Raw genomic sequence first — 21,654 nt, forward strand, 5'->3', positions numbered from 1 at the left:
TGGTGCCAGAGCAAATTTTTCTCCTCTAATAACAATTGTTACCATAAGAGATAAATTCTGTAGACCAAAAATTAATCTTTACATAGAGTCTTCGCCCAACAGTGCATATACTGTGGAATCCCGGCCACCAAGTCACTCAACTGAGTGCGCTCCTTGTATAATGGCAGTTGACTTAATATAGTCTATGTCAACATATATGTCGATCATGGAGTAAGGTCACAGAGGGAAAAATCCTAGAGGAGGAGGATTCGATCTGGTGATGTGGACTGAACTTTGGCGTAGCTCAGTGGTTAGAGCATTTGGTACATAGAACCAAGGACCTGGGTTCGGTCCCTGGCCCCAGAGCGAATTTTTCTCATTTAATAACAATAAATATACAATTTTACCGGTAGCTATCAAAATTCAAAAGGACACTTTCAGTTAGCTAACATAAAGAAAGAAAAATAAATAAACTTAATTTCAAATTACAAAGCTTTAAATTGATCTTTATGTAAGCTTTTATAATATGCTGCTGCATTTGCGCAACAAGAGCTCAAGTCGCATTAGAAGTAATATGTATTCTATACTTCTACCCATCTGTGCATTCTATATCCATGTGGAATGGAAAGGAGACAAAAGGATGGGAAATGGCTGACCACCACACTCCTCCTCCTGATACCACATCCGTTTCCCAGCTACTTTTCCTTTAATTATGTACCGGTACATTTGATATCAGGCTAAGTGAACCCAGAGCTAACGAGGAAGTTACAGCAAAGGGAGAAAATCTTTGTCTCCACTTTGGATAAAATTCGCCATCACGGTCGTCTAGTGGCTAGAGAATGGACTTATAATCCTGTGGACCCAAGTTCGATCCCTTGTATACTACCCTTGACTTATAACTTGTGTTAGGCAAGCCCATAGTCCAGGTAACACAGGGGTTTTCTCTTCGGAGTTCTGGTTTTCCTGTGGCACGCCAACAAAACTCCATCATTTCATTTCATAGCAAGTGCAGCATAGACTAGTCTCCTATGGTGCATCCTGGACATTGACTCTATCAATAAATTGGTCTACCCAACTAATTTCATATGGTGAATGACGAATAGTCAAGTAACCACTATTAATTTAAAAAAAAAAAACTTAAGATAAAACTCGCATATAAAATTGCCAGCGCTTTAGAATCTTTCTGCAAAGTTATTCCAGTGCTCAAGAATACTGTAAAATTAAGGTGTGAGTAAGTATACTGACTGAATAATGTCTGAAATTATTTATGGTAACAAAGGAAAAACTTTAATGGGAAAGGTTTTATTTGCTGGTTGCTGCTAAGTTAGGATATTCTGTAAAAAAAATGAGTGCTACAGCCCGTGAAGGGGCTAGACCAACCAGCCGGCTGCTTGCCTCACGCCCACATGCCGAAGCAGAGGTGGACGATCATCTAACCAGAATGGAGGTATCGTGTGGTTAACACGACGATCCTCCCAGCCGTTATAGCTGGCATTCGCAACCGGATTTCGCTACCTATCATAGCTCCCCAAGTGCATCACGAACTCCAGATAGATTTTTTTTAGTAGGTTATTTTACGACGCATTATCAACATCTTAGGTTATTTAGCATCTGAATGAGATGAAGGTGATAATGCCGGTGAAATGAGTCCGGGGTCCAGCACCGAAAGTTACCCAGCATTTGCTCATATTGGGTTGAGGGAAAACCCCGGAAAAAACCACAACCAGGTAACTTACCCCGACCGGGAATCGAACCCGGGCCACCTGGTTTCACAGCCAGACGTGCTGACCATTACTTGACAGGTGTGGACTCTCCAGACAGATAACTTTCATGAAGAAGAAAATCAAATATTTATCTCAAAATTGAAATTGTATAGCATAGTGTAGTACTGGCAAATGTTACCCATAACACATTTCACCTGCATATACATGTAAAAACAGGTTAGTATCCACGTGGTTTTCACTACTTCCCCTCTCTAAGAAGAGATGATAAAGCAGTTTGATTCCTGCTGATCAAGGATGCCCAAGAGCTCCAACTGAATATTGCTAAGTGTAAACCAACAAGCTAATTTAACCATAAAGGTGTTTTTCATTATTTTTTAAAAACCCAAATGGAGAAATGCACAATGTGTTATATGTTTAAAAAAAACACGTCATGTGCAGAAGATATAATTTAAAATGACATAATGATGTGTTTCAAGCAGATAAATACAAAAGTATCATTGGCGATGAAAGGTAGGAATTACTGAGTGATGCGATGTTTCACAGATCTGTTACCTGGTACCACTTCATTTGGAATTTGGAGTTAATAGATTCAGTGAATGCCACAAGGTTGAAACCTGGTTACAAAGAAATGAATGTGGTAGAATACTACAGACACCTTGATCCATCTTTGAGATCCATAGATCTGCAGCCAATGGATCAATTCATACCAAATGGCCCAAGAATAAATTAATTAGTAGCTTGACCATTTTTAAAAACGTTTCTTTTTTAACAGTGATGACCCCTACCTGTAAGTAGACAGAAATTAGTAATAGTTTTTATTTTCATTTACCTCCATATACAGACGTGGACAAATTATTGGACTAAATTAATTATATGTGCAACAAAGTTATATTTATCGGCAGAAATAAAGAACAAAAATGTATTTTACACAGAAATAATGAACAGAAAATTGAGTCTGGAGGTTACTAATATTTTGTGAACATTCCCTTATTCTTTATTAACAAGTTGATTTTGTCAGGGATGCTGGAAACCAAAGTTTGACACTTTCTGTGAATATCAGCATCATTTAGCCTGATATCAGACAGTGCTTAAATGAGTCCATGTTTTGTTGTAAGCCTCTTTTTGTTCACTTTCTTCTTCAGTATAAATCACAGATTTTCAAGTTCGTTCATGTCCGGTCTTCTTGCAGGCCATGGGAGAACAGACTGTTGAATATCTTATGCAGTATATAATTAAAACACCAGTAATACCAACAGAGCCAGACAAAATATACTTAACGATTGGAGAAATATACCAGAAGATGTAAACAATCATATTTACAACAATAGAGACTCTGTGAATTATACTGATAGTTGATATGACGAATAATTTTAGGTTTCCAAGAAAAACGTTTTAGTTTAATAATTTGTCCACGTCTAAAAATGGCAACCATTTTTCTATTACGGTCTTCGACATTCTTGGCAATTTTTGGGGAAAAATGGTTAGGTTTCACACTTAGGGTATGAAGTACCTAAGCTGATTCGGACTATACATATGGAGTTAATCTTCTCAAAAGAATATTGGACAAGTACAATACATGGGCACATGCAGCATTAGCTAAGTCACAGAAGACCAAGGACTGAGACAAAGTTACAGTTAGATGAGGGAATAGCTTAAGTAACAGGAGGCGAGGACCATGATAAGGTCAGAATGGATTGCATGAGGGAATAACTGACAGAGGCCGAGGACTGTGAGAAGGTTAGAGTGGGTTATATGAGGACATAACGAGGGCGCGCTTCTGTAAAGGGGCAGTGGCATTTTCTCTAAGGTTAGAGCCCAGTTTAGGTGTGTGTGTGTGTGTGTGTGTATGTATTAATCGTAAAAAATGTCATATAAACATGCGTTCTATTCTCAATGTTTTCTAACCCCTAATTTTCGATGAATACACACACACACCTAAACTGGACTCTAACCTTAGAGAAATGCCACCTTAGAGAAATGCCTGTACGGAAGTGCGCCCAACCAATTTTCAATACTTTTATCACAACCACAACACATTTCAATTCTTATTGTATTCTATAGTATATATTTTGGAATTATCATTACAATAACACATTTAATATATCACAAAACATCCACTGAACGAACTAAATGTAATTATTATGAAAGTCGCCATATTTTCTTCCTGGAGTTACGATCCACTTCCACTAGATGGCTACCGACACGAGTAGCAGGATCAGCAATACATGCAAGCGAAATGATACTAAACGTGAGGAATGTCACTACAGGTGTATAGTATTATGTGTTAGGGTAGGTGGGTCTATATGACTATAAGATATCGGTAGTATGTTTATGAGAATATATGTTGGCTAGATTGGGGAATGGGGTGATGTCATAAAATTGATGTCATCGGTTAGTAGGGTTACATTTTGTGTTTGCGGGTAAAAATACAGAGGTCGCTGTGCATTCCGGTGGTTAGGTTGATATAAGTGTAAATTTTATTGGTGGTTGGTACTGATAAGGCTTGAATGGCGTACCGGTAAAGCATGTGTTTGGATCAAGAGGAGTAAATATACGTTAGGTTTGGATGGTGTGTAAATCATTCTATTATTTGTTCAATTCGTGAGCAGTTGTGCTACTGGTGATTTGTTTGGCTATGGAGTGCGTTGCTGGCCCAAGAGGAGTGAAACGGAGGGCTGAACAAGGTCGACGTATGTGAGAGGGTTAGTTGAGGTGATATCTCAGTGACTTGAGGTTGACGTATGTGAGAAGGTTAGAGGGTTAGTTGAGTAATATCTCAGTGACATGAGGTCGACGTATGTGGGAAGGTTAGAGGGTTAGTTGAGGTGATATCTCAGTGACATGAGGTCGACGTATGTGAGGTTAGTGGGTTAGTTGAGGTGATATCTCAGTGACATGAGGTCGACGTATGTGAGAAGGTTAGTGGGTTAGTTGAGGTGATATCTCAGTGATATGAGGTCGACGTATGTGAGAAGGTTAGAGGGTTAGTTGAGTGATATCTCAGTGACATGAGGTCGACGTATGTGGGAAGGTTAGAGGGTTAGTTGAGGTGATATCTCAGTGACATGAGGTCGACGTATGTGGGAAGGTTAGAGGGTTAGTTGAGGTGATATCTCAGTGACATGAGGTCGACGTATGTGAGGTTAGTGGGTTAGTTGAGGTGATATCGCAGTGACATGAGGTCGACGTATGTGAGAAGGTTAGTGGGTTAGTTGAGGTGATATCCCAGTGATATGAGGTCGACGTATGTGAGAAGGTTAGAGGGTTAGTTGAGTGATATCTCAGTGACATGAGGTCGACGTATGTGGGAAGGTTAGAGGGTTAGTTGAGTGATATCTCAGTGACATGAGGTCGACGTATGTGGGAAGGTTAGAGGGTTAGTTGAGTGATATCTCAGTGACATGAGGTCGACGTATGTGAGAAGGTTAGAGGGTTAGTTGAGTGATATCTCAGTGACATGAGGTCGACGTATGTGAGAAGGTTAGTGGGTTAGTTGAGGTGATATCTCAGTGACATGAGGTCGACGTATGTGAGAAGGTTAGTGGGTTAGTTGAGGTGATATCTCAGTGATATGAGGTCGACGTATGTGAGAAGGTTAGTGGGTTAGTTGAGGTGATATCGCAGTGACATGAGGTCGACGTATGTGAGAAGGTTAGTGGGTTAGTTGAGGTGATATCCCAGTGATATGAGGTCGACGTATGTGAGAAGGTTAGAGGGTTAGTTGAGTGATATCTCAGTGACATGAGGTCGACGTATGTGGGAAGGTTAGAGGGTTAGTTGAGTGATATCTCAGTGACATGAGGTCGACGTATGTGAGAAGGTTAGTGGGTTAGTTGAGGTGATATCTCAGTGACATGAGGTCGACGTATGTGAGAAGGTTAGTGGGTTAGTTGAGGTGATATCTCAGTGACATGAGGTCGACGTATGTGAGAAGGTTAGTGGGTTAGTTGAGGTGATATCTCAGTGATATGAGGTCGACGTATGTGAGAAGGTTAGAGGGTTAGTTGAGTGATATCTCAGTGACATGAGGTCGACGTATGTGGGAAGGTTAGAGGGTTAGTTGAGGTGATATCTCAGTGACATGAGGTCGACGTATGTGGGAAGGTTAGAGGGTTAGTTGAGGTGATATCTCAGTGACATGAGGTCGACGTATGTGAGGTTAGTGGGTTAGTTGAGGTGATATCTCAGTGACATGAGGTCGACGTATGTGAGGTTAGTGGGTTAGTTGAGGTGATATCTCAGTGATATGAGGTCGACGTATGTGAGAAGGTTAGAGGGTTAGTTGAGTGATATCTCAGTGACATGAGGTCGACGTATGTGAGAAGGTTAGTGGGTTAGTTGAGGTGATATCTCAGTGACATGAGGTCGACGTATGTGGGAAGGTTAGAGGGTTAGTTGAGGTGATATCTCAGTGACATGAGGTCGACGTATGTGAGGTTAGTGGGTTAGTTGAGGTGATATCTCAGTGACATGAGGTCGACGTATGTGAGAAGGTTAGTGGGTTAGTTGAGGTGATATCCCAGTGATATGAGGTCGACGTATGTGAGAAGGTTAGAGGGTTAGTTGAGTGATATCTCAGTGACATGAGGTCGACGTATGTGGGAAGGTTAGAGGGTTAGTTGAGGTGATATCTCAGTGACATGAGGTCGACGTATGTGAGAAGGTTAGTGGGTTAGTTGAGGTGATATCTCAGTGACATGAGGTCGACGTATGTGAGAAGGTTAGTGGGTTAGTTGAGGTGATATCTCAGTGATATGAGGTCGACGTATGTGAGAAGGTTAGAGGGTTAGTTGAGTGATATCTCAGTGACATGAGGTCGACGTATGTGGGAAGGTTAGAGGGTTAGTTGAGGTGATATCTCAGTGACATGAGGTCGACGTATGTGAGGTTAGTGGGTTAGTTGAGGTGATATCTCAGTGACATGAGGTCGACGTATGTGAGGTTAGTGGGTTAGTTGAGGTGATATCCCAGTGATATGAGGTCGACGTATGTGAGAAGGTTAGAGGGTTAGTTGAGTGATATCTCAGTGACATGAGGTCGACGTATGTGGGAAGGTTAGAGGGTTAGTTGAGGCGATATCTTAGTGACATGAGGTCGACATATGTGGGAAGGTTAGAGTGTTAGTTGAGGTGATATCTCAGTGACATGAGGTCGACGTATGTGAGGTTAGTGGGTTAGTTGAGGTGATATCTCAGTGATATGAGGTCGAATACTGTGAATTCAATGATATAAGTGCGTTATCTCTGCCATTTATGGTGTCGAATTGCCGAAATTTCACGTATGAGATCGTGTTAATGATATCCTATTTTGAATAAGAACGGATGGGTTGTATTGCAGAATGGGATGTTGTGAAATTGTTTTGCTGATATCCTATTTTGGATAAGAGCAGATGGGCTCTATTCCAGAATGGGATATCGTCAATTTGTGTGATTATTGCTTTTTAGATAATGGGAGCGTGTTGATGAATCCTATTTTGAATAAGAGCGGATGGGTTGTATTCCAGAATGGGATGTTGTGAAATTGTTTTGCTTATATCCTATTTTGGATAAGAGCGGATGGGCTCTGTTCCAGAATGGGATATCGTCAATTTGTGTGATTATTGCTTTTTAGATAATGGGAGCGTGTTGATGAATCCTATTTTGAATAAGAGCGGATGGGTTGTATTCCAGAATGGGATGTTGTGAAATTGTTTTGCTTATATCCTATTTTGGATAAGAGCGGATGGGCTCTGTTCCAGAATGGGATATCGTCAATTTGTATGATTATTCTTTTTAGATAGTTTTATTTACTCGTGTTGGTTTACGTCGGCCATGTTGTGACGTCACTGCGTTGTGACGTAACTACCGCCATGTTGTGACGTCATCGTTTGTCAAACTTGACGAAAATTAAGCGATATCCTATAATAAAAGAATCTCGGTTAGGTTAGATTAGGTGTATTATGTGACAGGTTAGGTTAGGTTTGATTAGGTGTGTAGTATTATGTTGACGACACTGAAACACACTGTTACATTAACGAAATATGGCCGTATTCTTCATTCACGCATGACGATTTTCGTATATAACCAAGGTACGTATTTAGGGCGGGTTGGGTGGGCATATTGCCCTCCCAGTGATCACATCAATTCTTACTAATCAATATTATAAATTCAAGCCATTTTCAAAGAATTATTTTATCAAGTTCCTATAGTGGCTGAAACATAGGTAACCTTCACCAAAATAACTAAGTGACAACTTGCATTGTTACTTTTTTCTATTTTTCAACTTAGTCTAGTAAATAAAACTAAAATATATTTCTACTCCATAAATTCTCATATTTTAAACATCACGTTAGTAAAAAGGCATGCTTTTTAGTTAATCTTCCATTCAAAAACACCGTCTGTCCGTCTCGCACAGAATCCCCCATGTGATTTTGCATTGTATTTTACTTAACATCTATTGGTAGCCTACATTAATTTTGAAGTACGTATAACTTTTAAGCATAACCTACAATAGAACTGTAAAATGGAAAGCAGATTATTATGGAGAAATCGAACGTAATTGCCCTGTATAAAAAATTAAGGGGAAATGAGTTGAAACTTGAGATTAGAACTAGAAAACAGTTTATTAGTAGCTAAATGGTAGTAAGTTAAAATAGACCAAACTTCGATATCACCTCACATCATACGCGGGACTGACGTCTTCTAATTTAAGTTACTTTAGGAGTTAAATGAGGCGATAGCTAAGTGACATTAAGCCGAGGTATGTGATAAGGTTAGTGGGTTAGTCGAAGGGATTATTTAAGTGATATGAGATCGAGGAATGTAAAAATAATTTAAGTACGTTTTCTATTCCGTGTGTAGTGTGGGAGAATACCGATGCCTACATAAACTAATACAATCGTTGCACTTAAATACATTGATATCGAAGTCAAAAGCATGTACCAGGCCTACGGACCTTTTATTTCTATTACGAACATTTAAAATAACAAATGAAAAAAAAACTAATAGCTACAATAAAGAGAACTTACAAAAACTCATCAACGTTGTGCACGATCTCTATTAGTAAATGACAAGTTCATACATTTTTGCTGATAACACTTCGTAAATGGATTGTATTTTCGAAATGCGTTGTACTGTTAATACTGTGGAACATCTTATCTTCAAAAGCACATAACCATAAAGTTTACTTGGTTGTACCCCCTATAATAGTAATGTTATCTGCTATTTTCTAATATTTTAGTATAGAAATGAGATAAACTAGGCTCTAAATCAATTCCATCTGTGTATAAGAGTAAAATGAATAAATGCCAGTTTCTTTTTCTCTCTTCAACGTAGAAATTCTAATTTAGGAATATTATGAGTAGGCTTATGTCAAAATTAGTGTACAGTGTGTTTACGGACAATGAAAACTGCCTTAAAGTTTTAAATATATCAGAATTCGTAAAAACACCGGGGCTTCAAGTATATGATTTAAAAACCACAAAACTTACAAACCAAAATTAAATAAGTGTTTCTTTGATGAAAACTACACAATTGTATAACCAATGACATAAAATGATCCTTTTGTTTTCATTCGTCTCGCATATTTAGGTTGGTTATACTGTTACACCAGATTAGCATGTACGGCCTGCATTTAGCGTATGATCGAAGTGTTGACAGTTCAAAATTCTTTTAATGAAATACAGTATATTCAGTACTGCAAAATAAAACTGAATTTCAAACCAAAATCTTATTACTTGTCCGTTTATTTTAATTTTATGAGAAAGGGCGAATACACAATACAAGATGACAAAGAATGTTGGAATGGTTGCTTTTAGAATATAAAATGTTGTAAGTTACTGTAGAACTAGATTTTATTGAATAAAATATTCAGTATACTCTTCTTTTACGCCATAACGGGTAATCCAAAATAGTTATTCGTCTGAAAATCATCAACATTTATCCAGTTGGCAATCCTAATTCCAGTTGAAGTAGACTGATGCTCTAGGAGTCAAGATGACGTCAAAAATGTCATTCACCTATATTCTCTTTACGTTTAAGAGGAGAAATCTACGAAAATATTAAAATAAAATGTTTTAATGTAATATTTTTGTATTAAATAAAAATACTAAGAAATTGGCATTAATTACGCCATGAATTAGTTTTCATGCTTTGAAAGATGGGGTGGAGACTAAGAGATTCCATGCAACTACTCCGTGTGGACCCCAAACTCGTATCATTCGTATCGATTTAGAAGCGCGCCGAAGCGTTCTTTTTCAGTTGTCTTCCTTGTGTCAGTAACGCGCTTTTGGTGCAGAAGCTGAGTTATTGGTTTCCACCGTCAGAAATAAAGAAGATTGGTGCAGAGGTAAATCTAATTTACATGCAGTGAAGATTAAATGTGATTTTAAATATGTGGCACACGTATCTTTTTTTCAAAACTTGGAGGTTTGGAGAAAATATCTGCATTTTCTCAAACCGCCATTTTATGAGAGAATGCGTGTTCACACAAAGAATAGTTTATTTCATTGAATAGTCAAAAGTAATTTGATTGTGATGGTATATTAGTTATTAATTTAATTTAAGAACGCAAGCTTATGTATTATGTACATATTTATTGTATTTTGTTTGGTACTTTATGTTAAGCATCATTTAGCCTTGATAGTCTCAATACTAAAGTATATGAAATGCGTGCTCTTTCTTTTTGTAAGGTAATTACTAATTTTCGTCTTTGTATTTGTTTTTGCATTAATATATTTCCAATTTGAATTTTTCTCAACCACGTGTCAACTTTAAATTGTGAACCATTTAACTTGTGTACAGAATTAGGTATGCGGTATACACAGAATTTGGTAATTTGCGTTTACTTGGATACAATCTCAAGATTATTTACCAAGTTGTAATTGAAATGTTTCAAGCCATTGTGTAAAACTTAGAACGTTTTAGAATTACCGATGTACAAAGAACTTGGTCATTCAAGATTACCGGTATATAAAGAATTTGGTCATTCCTATTTTCTTAAAGTAACTTTATTTCAAGTTCTCGTAGGTTATTTTCCAAATCGTAACTTAATTTTTTTTTTTTTAATTTCGGAGTAAAATACGTACTAATGATATGGACTATAAAATTACTGTTATACTGTAGAATGGTTTTCTAAATGTAGGTTAACCGATGTACATTTGAGGGTAATAATGCGTTCGTTGGGTTAAGCAAAATGCCGTCGAGCGTTGCATTTTATAGGAATAAATGTTACAGGGCCATCTTACTGATCGATTACTATCGATATAATACTGGTGTTGCAATCGATAGTACGTTGTCTATCATTCGAGCAACGCCATATTGAAATTTTTTTTGGGTGAAACGAGCGTTGAGCGACTTCCGCCGATTTTGGAATAGACACAAACGCACTTGAACTGCCAACATAGGAAACAAGAAATCACACTCAGTCGCTTTCACCATCTTGGCGGGATAATAAAAGCCTAAACTAACCTAAGTGCGTCGCTGTACATTGCAAAATCGGCGGAAGTCGCTCAACGCTCGTTTTACCATTTTTTGTCCTGGAAAAATTCTTTAACAAAGTCTTTAAATGCCCCCCCCCCCAGGCGGAAAATAGTATTTTTTCTGGATCGGAACAAGAAATCAGTGTCTTTACCGGTAAGGAAAATGAATTTAAGCAGTTGGCAACGAAATTACTAATTTAAGGCTCGAATTGGTGGGTAACGAAATTACGGTACACATATTCTGCTGCACTTGTTTAATTTTAGCATTGGTCTGTAGTCAGCGATAGAATAATAGCACAGTATAGTATAGTCACGAAGCTCAATACGTAGGGAATATGCATCCTTAGATAGTTGCTAACCACTAGGATCGCTACCATCGCCTCATCACAGACAATGCGAAATAGTGTCGGCACAGTCTATTCGTAGTACTCTCAACTCGTGCTTCGTGACCAAATACTAGACTGTGGTAATAGTCCAGAATGCTTGGAGAGAAGTTGGCTGAGCATTCTTTGAACTGAAGATCAGAGAACTTAAATCTGATGATAGATTGTAAAATGACTGAAATGTGAGGTTTTTTTTTTATATAATTCTTACGAGTAAGATTAAGTTGTAACTAAAAAGAAACTAGTTTCTCGTTTTCGATAGGCGCCCTGTATATGGAATGAAAAGATCATATTAAATTTCTTTTTTAGTAGCGTTTACAGCATAATCATTATAGCGACCACAACACAACCGCACTCTGGTGCGAGACTGCAAACTAAATCGTACTGGAGAAAAGTGGCACGAGGCGACCGAAAAAAAGATACAAAAATACGGATCGACGTATGGTAGCCTACTTAATTTTAGGGTCAATATAGAGTATCCACCAGCCACTGATGTGAGCGTAACGACGTGCATTCAACAGACGAACATCTATATTTTAAGATAAATCCTCTGATTACGAGTGAATTTCTGCCTGTGTTTGATGGATTTTTCCCTGCAGAAATTTTCCTAGCCAATTGCAGTTCGGGCACTTACCTGGGTCACACGTATAATGAATATCTTGTGGAAAATAAGTCCAACAATCAGCAGAATATACTGCGGGGAAAGAGTGCTTTGTCTGCGATTGCACTTTCAGCATAACTCACCAGTGAACAGAATGCTTTGCACTTGATACAGGACCCTGTTTCTAGCAACTAACTCTTTGCTGTAATGTTTTCCACGAAACGTTCATATTATGTCTCATCTTAATCGTGGTCACAATATTTTGTCTGGGCGCATGTAATATTTATTTAAATCAACATATCTAACAGCGACTGAATTTTTAACATTACAACTACTGTCTGACATTGATTATGTCGGATTTCTCCCCCCCCCCCAATCCTTTTCTGCTGGTCCCTCCAGCGAATAGGGATTATATAGAATGGACACTCTGCGAATTTTCCTGTTTGCTCTGTGCGCCGGCATATAGTTCCACTTTCAAGTGCTAGAGGTTAGTGTACTCGAGCCCATGCTAAGATAATTGAATGGGTTGTCACAGGATCCAAACATCTACTTTATTGCATAATTCAGTAATGCTTTGCTTCCACTAAATTCAAGTTAAAAGCTTCTCCTTATTTTTCAGCGATAAACTAGTTGTAATAATATTTTATGTTTTATATATATGATTAATTCTATATCATTCGTTTAATATTTGTATACAATATATATATATATATATAGACATGGTTTTACTTCTCATAGGAGTTTTGTTTTCTATTTTCAGCGATATCAGATCATTACATACTTTAATTGTTGAGGGGGTCAACGTCTCAACTCAATATAAAGGAACTCTATAGAGTCTACACATTACAGATGACGGGGGAAAAATTTCAGTATACAGATTCCTCACAGACAATTATATCTTACAATACTAAAAGGAGCAGATTTGCCTGCTTTTGTCTAATGCGCATAATCATGCTTACGAAAAGGCATTTTTCGGTGCCAATAATTTTTGTGTGCACGAGCTTGGAATTTTGATGTAAGAGGGAAAGGAAGGAATCCGTGTTCTGAAATTTATCCAATAACGTATTTATTTCATAGGTTCAATTTATTTTGAGTACATAATATACCGAGATGTATTACTTCTATGTCTGTTGTATTCTGCTGTGTCGACTGCTAACTAGTGTGTTGTCAGCGCCAACTCTAGAGAAAAAGCAGAATCTCCTGCTCAAGCTGGTTTGAGGGTCATTGAAAACAGTCCTGTTACAAAGGTACCGATGATACGTGTCCATCCATACTTGTAATTCCTATACACTGGTCCCCTCTATAAAGGCTAGTAACTGAGCTGTGAGGCTTTTGCTGAAAACTTGCCGTACGGAATTATAATTCTATGTAATATTACAAAACTGTTTAAAATCGTTTTTAAAAAAAGGGTCTTAACTCTGTCGGATAGTAGGCATTGTTGCTCAACTTGAATGGCTCATGTTCTGGCTGGCTAAAAAATCGCGACCTCCATGATTAACTACATGGCATGAAAAGGGTATAACCACTTGATTGTCAATTCATCAGTTCCTGCATTAACGCCCATGAATGCCAGGATTCTGCACGAATAACCATGAAATCTAAAATTTAATTTTCTGGCACAATAACTGTTCAAATTGTACACTTCAGTAAACAAAATTTTCTCATCTTACACCTTCCCTCGACACAAGTATAAGTTAATGTTTGTACAGTTTGATGGATGTGCAAGAATACCCTCTGACATTGGCCAGCTTTTCTCAAAATAGTCGAAACAACTGGCTTTTTCCGGAACTGAAATGTGTTGAAAGGGAGATAGACAGGGTGAGATAGAATTTGACAAGGTTACCCAAGGCGAGTCCCAATGGGCATACAGTTAACTCTGGATATGGTGAACCTAAATCGTTGGTCCTGGCCCGCATACATTAAAAAGTAATTAATATTTTCGTTTATAGTGAACTTTAAAAATTGAATTTACAACAATTTTATCATGACAAACGTGACGACCTTGCCTCACTCCATCGTTGAAGGTGTGTTATTTTGTTCTCAGGCACACTACTCTACTGTTTTTCTAATCCTCCACTGTCAGAGGGTTGCCTTATATTCTCAGAAACTTTTCCATTCTATGATGGATAGCATCGAAACAACGGAAAATGAAATTGCCTTCTTTTATTAAAAGGGGCGGACATTATGTCCAGAGCATAAATGAAGATAAGATACTGATGGTTTCAAACTCCATCAACCCTCCCCCAGTTTCCATTGAGTGACCCTGGAAATTCCAAGGCTGAGTATGTAGTCACACCATAACAGCGTATGTCATTTCTACCTGATTAGTCTGTTTCTAGTATTCGAACAGTAAATGTACTGTATAAAAATGTCGAAGCGTAAAGTATTTTCTTGGAAGGTAAGGCGAATATTATAAGTGAAATTGAACGTGGTCTTTTGCAAGCGGACGTAGGTCGACAGCATAGTTTAAGTAAATCAACTGTGAGTAACAGTATAATCCATTCCACAAAAATGAAATATTTTGTATACTGTCTAGTATTTTATTTTCTTGTTCACAATTTTTTATTACTGTCATTTAAGGTTAGGGGAGAGACACTTCGAATTTAGTGAACAAAATATGCAAGTCCGCAGAAGTTCACTATATCCGGAGTTGACTGTGCCTTGATAGCTTTGGCGCCATTATCCTAAGTAGGCTACTTTTTTGTATTAAATTACTTTCTGGTAAGAACGCGAGGAACTTTTCTTTCATAACACAGCTGTCTTTGCAAGTTGGTTGTTACAGTTCTGGTGCTGTCACAGTGGCCTGGACTATACACTGGAGCATTATGAACGTTTGTAATCTGTGAGTGATGATTCTACGTCCCTCTTTTATTTGTTGTGATAGATTTATTGTTTGATACTGATTCACTTGCAGTTTTTGTATTCAGAGATTTACTGTACAGCATTACTGAAGTTAATATCTGCAGGACACAGGTTGTACTGGCACCAGTTGCTTCACATTTGGCCTATTTCAATACGTTCTCTCTCTTACCGACATGTTGCTTTAGTAGTAATTTACATTGTTCTAAATATTATTAAAAAGGGTGTCAGTAGTTCTTGTTGAAACATTTCTCTACTCTTGTATTATGATTGCAAGAAAGCATTTTCTTTTCTGCTGATGTTTAGATGCAGATTCAGAAGTTTGTTCAAGAAAATACCTTCAACACATTTACAATTCGAATTTAAATTCTTCCTCAAAAATGACGTCCAACTAATTAGGGTGGCTGCTCCTTCAGAGGGAATAATGTAAATAATGGAGGTTTTAGTTTAAGAAACATTATTTTATAATTACACACTAGTGCTGCTATTGTTTGAGCACCAGCTCTGAAACAGTGCAGTATGAGGAAGTGGGGTGCAGGGGGGGACGTGACTCAGCATGGCCAGCTAAGGAGTGTGTGGGTGTGTTCCCTTCGTATTGCAAACATCAGCTCTTGAGTCTTACACCATTACCATATTTTTAGCCTAGTCTAGTAGTCTTGCGCCATCACCCCTTATCAGTTCCATGCTGCATTTCCGCTATGTGCTCTGCTCAGACTAGTCTACTCGGTACCATTTTTAAACTACATGTGTAGCTATTGAGGGATGTCGAAACTCCTTAGATTTATATCGAGATATTGAAACTCTTCAACGTGTATTATAGTGCTACACAATGCCAACAAATGCAAGGGTTGTAAATTTCATGGCTCGTATAACATTTACAAACATGTTGATGCATCATAAAGGAAAAAATGAACATGTCAGCAACAGTCGAGATTGGCCGCATGCTTACAGCAGGTTCATTGTTAACACTGAGCTATATTACTGAAGGTTTGCCTCACGATCATTGTAGTACGAAGAGTTGTCATTCTGGGAAGTTGCCCATATTAGTAATTAACATGTTACAGTTACTCAAGTCAGGACACTTTCAATATTGAAATTCAATTTGCATAAGGAATAGTTCATTCACAAAAGAACGGGGTTTTTAACATGTCAAATTGATGGATAAAATTTGTGGATTAATTAGGTTCGTTAGTCCAACTGTGATGTCAGAGTATCCTTTATCTGCAAGTTTTGATTAGCCCAAATTTAAAAGCCGTCATTCAACGAGGATTACGTAAGTTGCATAGTGTTATTCATATGACTAATTCTCTGAAGGTGTGTGGATGCTTAAGATACTGTACATATGAAAGACTTCAGTTCCAAATAATGACCTCAACTCAACCCATGCAGTAAATGAACTATTAAGAAATACGTAATCTCATAACCTGGCATTTTCCTAACATTTGGCCTCTGTTGTCACCAGATTTTGTCTATTTCTGGCTGAGAGATTGCTTCCCTAACACTGAAAAATTACAGTACCTAAGTCTACTTGCGTTTTATGTGAAACTCATTCTTTTGTGAATTAACGATTTTTTTTTTATCTATATAACATTTGTCAGTGCCAATACTTAGGAATTGCATATGAAGTACAAAATATTTGTGCTTTGTAAATTAAACTTCATGAAAGTATCATTACAGCTAGAACGAGAATATCCAGAAATGGAAGTCATGTGTTATATTACAGAAGGTTTCTTGCACATTAGTGCAAATGGGTAGATTTTTTGTGTAGCAAATGTGAATTCTGATAATTGGTTCTAAGCTAACACTTCACTAAGATTTCAGCAAAATGGAACAGTAGTACAGTAGTGTGTTCCAATAAGATATTTTACACTTTGTTCTTTATTCAGCTGAAAGGTTATTTCTCTAAAAATTAAGAGCTGCAACAAGTTAACATGGTGAATTTTATTTTCTGTGTCCATTAGGTAACTGAAAGGTCCAGTTCCATCAGTTCGGCGGAAATGTGCATAGCTCTTTGTTTGAATTTGTTTGTATTGTAACAATACTGCTGTTTCCTGTACCTAACATGTTTATGGGAATCTTGATTCGTTTTGTCTTTTAACATACAGATACCTGTTCTACGCATCACATCTGGTTTTGGGTGATAGGTTTCAAAACCGAAATTAATATAAATTTGAATTTTGTGGAAGGAAAAGAATTTTTTTATTTTTCTTTCAGACTGAAAAATGAGTTCAGGTTATCAAGCAAGGGCGACCCGTGTATATGTAGGAGGTCTGAGTGATGGAATCAAGAAGGAGGATCTGGAATCCGAGTTCGAGAAATATGGGAAGTTGAACAGTGTATGGGTTGCATTCAATCCCCCTGGCTTTGCCTTCATAGAGTTCGCCAATGAAGATGAAGCAGAAACAGCCTGTGATAACCTGAATGGCTCTGAGATGTTTGGGTCAAAATTGAGGGTGGAAATATCTAGAGGCCGCCGTGGTGGGAGGGGTGGCTTCAGAGGAAGCCGAGGTGGAGGAAGGGGTTTCTTTCCTAGAGGCGGTGGAAGGGGTGGCTATGGTAGTGATCGAGGAGGATATCGAGGGCGCGGTGGAAGAGGTGGTCCCCGGGGTGGTAGGGGACGCTATGGAGATGACTATGGCTCAGGGCGTGGAGGATATGGTGGCAGTCGAGACTACGATCGCAATGGTGGCCGAGACAGCTATGGCAATGATTACTACGGTGGAGGCAGAGATTCTGGGTCTTCAAGGTATCGCAGTCGATCGCCAGTGGGGCGTGGCAGGTATTTATCCAGTTAAAATCATCGTAACACTACATACATGAATCTTCGCAAGAAAAAAAGAACTATGGTTTTGTCATGAGACAATTTGCAGTCCATAACAAACATGACATGACAGTGCTAACTATTTGGGTATAATTTTTTTATTGATGTACCCATTTCATCGATGTAACTTATATCTTGTCCTCGGTCACCTGCGATAATCATCACTGAAGACATACAGGTCTTCCAACGGACTAGGCAGACGTCTCATGGCATTTTTTCTTGTGGACTTTTTTAATTATACGAAACATAATGTACTTCTCTTGTGTAACATTAAAAGACGTCTTCTTGCATTATTTTCTACGATATTTAAAATTCTGGCATGTTACACCAACAATTAATCAACGGTCAACAATCTGTGCTTCGATATTAATGTTACTGTGCCTCACTATATGTAGATGCCATTTTCCCCCTTCCTACGAATGTTACTGCAACTATTTACAGCTCCAGGGACTATGGAAGTTCCGAGGGTTCGTTTGGCTACGGTGCAAGTCGATCAGGTGATGCATACTAACGGAGCGTGATGCGACGAAAAACAGGATTCAGGTACTACAAAACTTTCATATATATGAGAAGTGCAAGTTCATGCATTTCCCACCCTCAGATCACAGAAGAATACTACTCATGTTGCCACTTGGATGATCTAGTGTACCTACTGTATTTCCTCTTCCCTTTCCTCTCATTAAGTCTTTAGTTACCAAAAGCATTTTTGTATAAGGTGGAAATAAGTGGCATTAATTTTGAAAATAAAACCTTGCAAAAAAACTGTTCTACAATAAGACATCGTAGCATGAAATCGATTTACACATTGGAGTACTTACTGCTTTTCTTGATACTGCTATGAATACTATTGCTGCTGTTACCACAAACATGATTATTGCTGCTATTATTATTACACTGTGCCTAATATATTTCCCATTTTGGAATGGGTAATGAATGGAATTTTCTTTTTCATAATAAAATATCAGAAAACCAAAGTTGAATCACTAATAAAATTATAATGCATGAAAAGCAGTAAAAGCATGAGGACTACTTAAAATCTTCGCAATTTTGAGTGTCGACCACTTTATACATAACTTGCTATGATATAAACCATGTGATAGAAGTATATGTTCCGATGTTTGCAGTCCCCTAACTTCACGACCACAATTTTGATCTACAAGAGAAGGGGGAAAATGTTTCAACAGTGCGACGTTCATATGTGGTCAGTTTCAACGCATGACTAGACAAAACTTCGAGGTGTAATCTACTGCCTTTAAATATCTTCGTGCTCATCTAAGTTTTGTAAAGGGCAAGATCTACGAACAAATACTTTGTAATGACAAAATGTGGTGATTACATCTTATTTCAGTGAAGTGTTCTCCATAATGTGATTTATTAAAAGGCATTGTTGAACTTCATTTCATGCCGTTTGTTTAGTGTTTGTCACTGGAGTTACAGTAGTATTTCTCATGTACTTTTTTTTTTCCATGCTTAAATTTTTCTATTAAATGAGAACATGATAAATAGATATTCTTTGTTTGACGTAACTGCTTAAATGTATTCAAATGTGTGTTGCAAAAATTGCCAATATGTCTTAAACTTTGAAATTTCAGTAAATTTCTATAGAATGTGATGTGTTGGGAAGTTTAGTTGTATAAAATAAGGTTTCTTAAGTTCACCTGTAACACAAACTCTTTGAAGGCAAAGCTTTGACCCATACATTGAAGTCAACTAGAACATAATGTTGTGTGAATACTTGGGGCCTGGGTGGTTGGTCTAGACCATTTTTGTACAATTTAAATTTGTGTGTAAACTGGTGTAACAAATTTCAGTTGTTCGTCTACTAGTTTTTTTTATTTAGACTTCTGTCACAGCTGTCATTACCAGTTGATGTATTACTCAATTGAGTTTTGGATGGAATGGATGGTAGAGTTCTTAAACATTAAAAATTGCCATATAATACTTTTTAACGTTGTAGTGCTAATCTCTCGAGTGCACAGGACATCAATTTGCTTTCAGAATGAAGGTCTCCCCCCCCCCCTCAGCATTTATAATTTACGAGATTGACACTTTTCCAAATCAGACATGTGCTGTAATTGTTAGCATGTAAGAAATAACAAACCATACAGGATGCATGAACAGGCATGGCTCAGTGGTCTAGCTATGAGTTTGTAATATGCCCTTCAAAGGAAATGTGCTTACAGTGTTTTGAATTGGTGTTGCTAGGTAAAGCATGATTGCGTGTGGTAATGTTTTAAATACATTTTAATTATACACTGCTGCTATTCTCAATACTACCAACGTTTACAATTCTGGCCATATTGTAGAAATGTCAAACTTGTTTTGTAGATTTTTAAATTTTCTTTTCTCATCTTGTGGAATACGTCCATTTAAAATAAAATAAAGGTGTTTAGTCTGGCGTTGACATAGTGGCCAGGTTTGTAATACTCAATTTTAGTTTTGTGCAGCATAAAGAAAGGTATGCAATACAAGCAGCCCTTGAAATAAGATTCAGAATTGTGATTTTGTGAAAGTAAAAATATACATAGGACTTCAAATTGTTACAGATTGATAATGTGAAATACGTTGCTTCATCATAAGAAATAAGAGAAATTAATTTTCATTATGTGTTGAAAGCTAGAAAATTCTCACACTGTTCACATTTGTTACATTCGTATGTAAATCGGTAATAGTTTCATCATAGCTGATATGAGTATAACAGTTGCTCAATTTGTTTCACTTTTCTTTAATATGCTGGTGAATGTGAAGATAAACAATTAATAAACCATGTTCCATACCATTCATTCTTTTTCTTGTAATGATTTGCTTCATAACCTTTTCCTTTATGTAAGTAGCTTGAATATAGGTAGTGTGAAAATATTGTCACTAATTTAATATAAAGTGGAAGGTGACAAAACTGTAGCAGACAGCTAAATAAGATGCAGTTATGTGCATTACCTTGTTTGCAGTGTGAAATGAATCTAGTATTAAAGTTGATACGAGAATCTTAGTTTATCCTTTGTTTCTGAATGTCCCTCTGTCAGGTCTTTTGCTAATTAAAATGTTACCAATATTTAGTATTATTGCGTGTAGAAGTAGTTTGTGCCAGTACTAGTGAGAATGACGTATCCAGGAAAAGGATGATTCATAATGAGGTCTTCAGTTCATATATGGAATGGTATTATATTTTCCGCGGATCTTAATTCAGTTACATTCTTGTGCACCGAGATAAATGGCTCTCTAAATACTGGGTGAACAGATTGAGTTTCTTGCCACATGTGAGATCAGTTAGCCAAGGCCGTGGTAGGGAGTGCGGGAATGTGTCGTCGGTCTTGAGTTGTTGTTGAAACTGCACGTGTACAGTAGTGTGTTAAGAAAGGTCTGGTAAATAAGTACAAAGTTTTCTATTCCAAAGTATATTTACGATTCTTATGTGCGTACACAGATTGAAGAGAAGAGAATAGACGCTTTAGAATCGTGGATATGGAGATGGAGTGTGTGAAATGGACAGGCAGGATAAGAAATGTTGCTGTTGGAAAGAGTGTGTGAAGAAAGAATGATGCTGAAACTGATCAGAAAAGGGAATTGGCTGGGAAGAAAGTGTCTGCTGAAGGATGCACTGGAAGGAATGGTGAATGGCAGTTTGGAGCATTAGATAGCGGACATTAAGGTATATTGATGATATGCAGAGACAAAGAGGAAGGTAAAAAATGGGAAATATTGGAGAATATTGGGTTTGCAGTGACGGACTTCTGCTTGGGCAGAAAAATATGAATGTGCGTACATAATCTGATGATGCTGTCAATTTCAAATTGATAGAAATGTTTGGAAATTATCCGTTCCAACATTCC

General features: G+C 37.6%; 2 protein-coding genes across 6 annotated transcripts in view; one reads left to right on the forward strand and one right to left on the reverse strand.

Annotated features, from left to right (window-relative positions):
* Positions 1-9,377, reverse strand: part of LOC138715476 (HMG box-containing protein 1-like) — a 63,543-nt gene extending 54,166 nt beyond the window's left edge. Inside the window, exon 1 of one of the 3 annotated variants that reach the window (XM_069848415.1) lies at positions 9,172-9,377. The gene's annotated coding sequence lies outside the window, so the exon portion shown is untranslated. Of the gene's footprint in view, positions 1-8,709; positions 8,837-9,171 lie in introns of those variants that run through there. The other 2 variants (XM_069848416.1, XM_069848417.1) reach the window with 2 other exon arrangements.
* A 493-nt stretch (positions 9,378-9,870) lies between these two features.
* Positions 9,871-20,603, forward strand: Rsf1 (Repressor splicing factor 1). 3 transcript variants are annotated; one of them, XM_069848418.1, is made up of 4 exons: positions 9,871-10,028; positions 17,218-17,782; positions 18,266-18,367; positions 18,949-20,603. In XM_069848418.1, the coding sequence occupies exons 2-3, from the start codon at positions 17,226-17,228 to the stop codon at positions 18,333-18,335; spliced, it is 627 nt and encodes a 208-aa protein (XP_069704519.1). In that variant the 5' UTR covers positions 9,871-10,028; positions 17,218-17,225; the 3' UTR covers positions 18,336-18,367; positions 18,949-20,603. The 3 variants fall into 3 exon arrangements, with proteins under 3 accessions (XP_069704519.1, XP_069704521.1, XP_069704520.1); XM_069848419.1 differs by having other exon boundaries at positions 9,885-10,028; positions 17,109-17,782; XM_069848420.1 differs by lacking the exon at positions 18,266-18,367.
* The last annotated feature ends 1,051 nt before the right edge of the window (positions 20,604-21,654 follow it).

The sequence above is a fragment of the Periplaneta americana genome, chromosome 15 (genome assembly GCF_040183065.1).
Source record: "Periplaneta americana isolate PAMFEO1 chromosome 15, P.americana_PAMFEO1_priV1, whole genome shotgun sequence".
Taxonomy (NCBI): Eukaryota; Metazoa; Arthropoda; class Insecta; order Blattodea; family Blattidae; genus Periplaneta; species Periplaneta americana.